Source organism: Diprion similis, chromosome 3 (assembly GCF_021155765.1).
Source record: "Diprion similis isolate iyDipSimi1 chromosome 3, iyDipSimi1.1, whole genome shotgun sequence".
NCBI lineage: Eukaryota > Metazoa > Arthropoda > Insecta > Hymenoptera > Diprionidae > Diprion > Diprion similis.
In genome coordinates this window covers 18,213,035-18,215,804 of record NC_060107.1, presented here as the reverse complement: position 1 = coordinate 18,215,804, position 2,770 = coordinate 18,213,035, and the positions used below count along the sequence as shown (strand labels likewise).

General features: G+C 41.7%; 1 protein-coding gene across 1 annotated transcript; it reads right to left on the bottom strand.

Moving 5' to 3' along the window:
* Window positions 1–1,271: 1,271 nt before the first annotated feature.
* On the bottom strand, window positions 1,272–2,486 carry LOC124404709. Its single transcript, XM_046879040.1, has one exon. The coding sequence runs from the start codon at window positions 2,484–2,486 to the stop codon at window positions 1,272–1,274; it is 1,215 nt and encodes a 404-aa protein (XP_046734996.1).
* Window positions 2,487–2,770: the final 284 nt, after the last annotated feature.

Below are 2,770 nucleotides of genomic sequence, written 5' to 3'. Positions count from 1 at the left end.
TTTCTCAACCTTAATTCAAATTAAAGCAGAACAGTCTTAGATATCAGAGAGATCAGAGCAGAATAAATCCAGACATCAGAGAGAACAGTTTTAGACGTCATAGAAAGCAGAACAACTTTAGAACAGAGTTTAATCCACAAATCATAGAAAAGTTTAGACTCAGTGAATAAAGTCAAACTCAGAACCTTCGAAGATTTAATAACAGTTGTGACTGTAATAAGCAAAACAGCAGTTTATAAACCATTGTAAATTCGACAACTGAGAATGTAAAGAACATTGTTGATTATTAATAAGTGTTTATTCTAAATTAAAGTGTTGTGTAAAGAGAATTATTTCAATCACGCATAGTGATGGTTGGCACGAGCCTAATTACCTTACAAACTCTCAGAATTAATTGAGCCGAACGAGAAGAGCTGAGGAGCTGATCAGCAGATTTTCGAACATCAACTACGTAAGTCAAGAGATTCACCAAAATCACGCAGTGAATCATAATCAACTCCTGGCGTTCCTCTCAGAACGTAACATCTGTTTGCCGGCATTACTCTCGCCCCGACCACTACATCGTATATTTCGTTTGCCAAGAGCACCGCGGTTAGCTGAAACTTCCAGCCTTGGAAGTTTGTGCCATCAAACCGCCTCACTTGCCGCACCGAAAAATCTTCCCATATATTTCTGTAGTCTTATTCGAGAACCGCACACACGAACGAACTTCCTGGTAACCGCGCACGTTTTTAGGCTCTAATGGCCGCCTCTACCCGTTCCGCCTCGTGGCGCACACGTTCTTCCACACAATTCTTATCTCACCCGTTCTTCAGGTAGGGTGACTGGGCCCATAACCTGTTGAGATCTTGAATATTTGGGTGAGGAATTGTTTGGAGGGAGCGTTAAATCAGCTTTCTATATTTTAATGCAGCCTTTCAGCTCATGCCGATAATGAATGCAGTGGGTGGTAATGTAAATAAATCTGTACATACTAGATTTTATCATAAATGCCGGATGCAGCTGTTGAAATAAATCTGTCACACATAAAAGATTCTTCAAAAATTATTAAAAAATGCCAGATGTCGGTTACGGGAGGATGGTGGGAGGAGCAAGTCAATTTCAAAATAACAATCAGATACACTGAACAGATGTTTTTATTTATCCTCAATTACATTTAGCTTTGCAGCTTCTATATAATAATTGATCATATTATTAATAATTTCAACAATTAACCTTATACATATTATTTTCTACATTCTTACATTTAACATATTACTCTAAAAATTGGCTTATACTAATTTCTTCACCGTGCCACTAATCGGACTGTACTCAACGACCCGATCGTGCAAGATCATACAGTAGGCTGCGGTGTTTCGAGGAAATTCTACGCTTGCTTCAAATTCCAGCCGGGTGTCCACCGGTCCGGTTTTCAACGATTTATTTTGTTTTGAGCAATCGATGACGATCAGGGGCGCGCGTTTTATAAATTCACTTTTCGAGAGCAGAGGTTCGGCTTCCTTGTTGTAGTAGGATGTTTGAAACTGGACATACATATCGTACAGAATGGCGTATTGATTATTGTAAATATCTAGATTTAAATTCCCATAGGGGTAACACTGTGAGTTGAGAAAGAGTTTCACATCTCTTATTCTACAATGATCGAATTCGCTAGCATTTTTCAATGCCTCGTTTTTCCTTGCAGTTTGGAATCCCATTATGACGTATCTAGGCTTCTCCAGCTGTGTCGATGTCTTGACCGCCCAGACATGCCGCGTCGTTGATGGCAGCGTCGGATACACGTACGTTTCCCAAGAACGAAAACTCATGGGAATGGCCGAGTCCTTGGCGATGTAGTTGAGTAGCTGGATTTTCGGCTTGTCGGCTAGTTTGATGTAGGGCAGCAGCCACTCGACTTTTTTGAGGGTAATTTTAAACTTCTCGGTAGTGTTTGTCTGAAGTACAGCATTTAAATCGGTGTTAGTGCGTGTGAGAATCAACTCATGTTTGGCATTAACGACGACTCGGCAATAATCCTCGGCGAATCCCAGCAGATAACGCAGCGGTATAACGACATCAAAATTTCCAGCATCATCGGCCAGGTTGATATCGGCAACGCTCAGCCAACCGGTGTTCTCCAAGCCGCGCTGTTGCCCTGGGGTGAGGGATAAGTATCCCTTCATGATGCTGGTGATGCCCACATTTTTATTTCGATCAATTTCCACACCGTTCAACTCGTACCGAATTTCCTCAAACATATGGCAAACAGCCATGTTGACCAATTTTGTAGCGGCCACCATGGAATAATCTTCTTTTGTAACTTTCCCGTGAATGTGCAGGGAGCTTTTTTCCGGTAGCACGCACTCGTTCTGATTTTGAACGGAAATTCGAATTTCATCGTTATTCCCAAAGGTCGATGATGCAAATGGCTGGTGAGCGTGAACCTCAGAGTGTGCGATCGATTCGTCGAATGTCACGGGTTTCTGTATTCTTATTATTTCCTCCATGGTAACACGCACAGGATGCAGCGAACACGAATTTTTATTTTCCAAAATTTCCACGTAATCGAAGACCTAGACTCTGGAGAAACCGAGCGTTCAGAGGTGTCAGCTTCAGCGGAGATGTCAGCTTCGTCAATGGTGCTGGACGACTGATGATATTTGGCCATGACGTCTCGCTTTTATAACTTTTGCCTGACTTTTTCGTCTCAAATACAATCCCCATTATTTCACCGATTTTACATGTAAGCGTACCGTTATCGTTTCTCCGCGAAAATTAATCAACTCGTCGT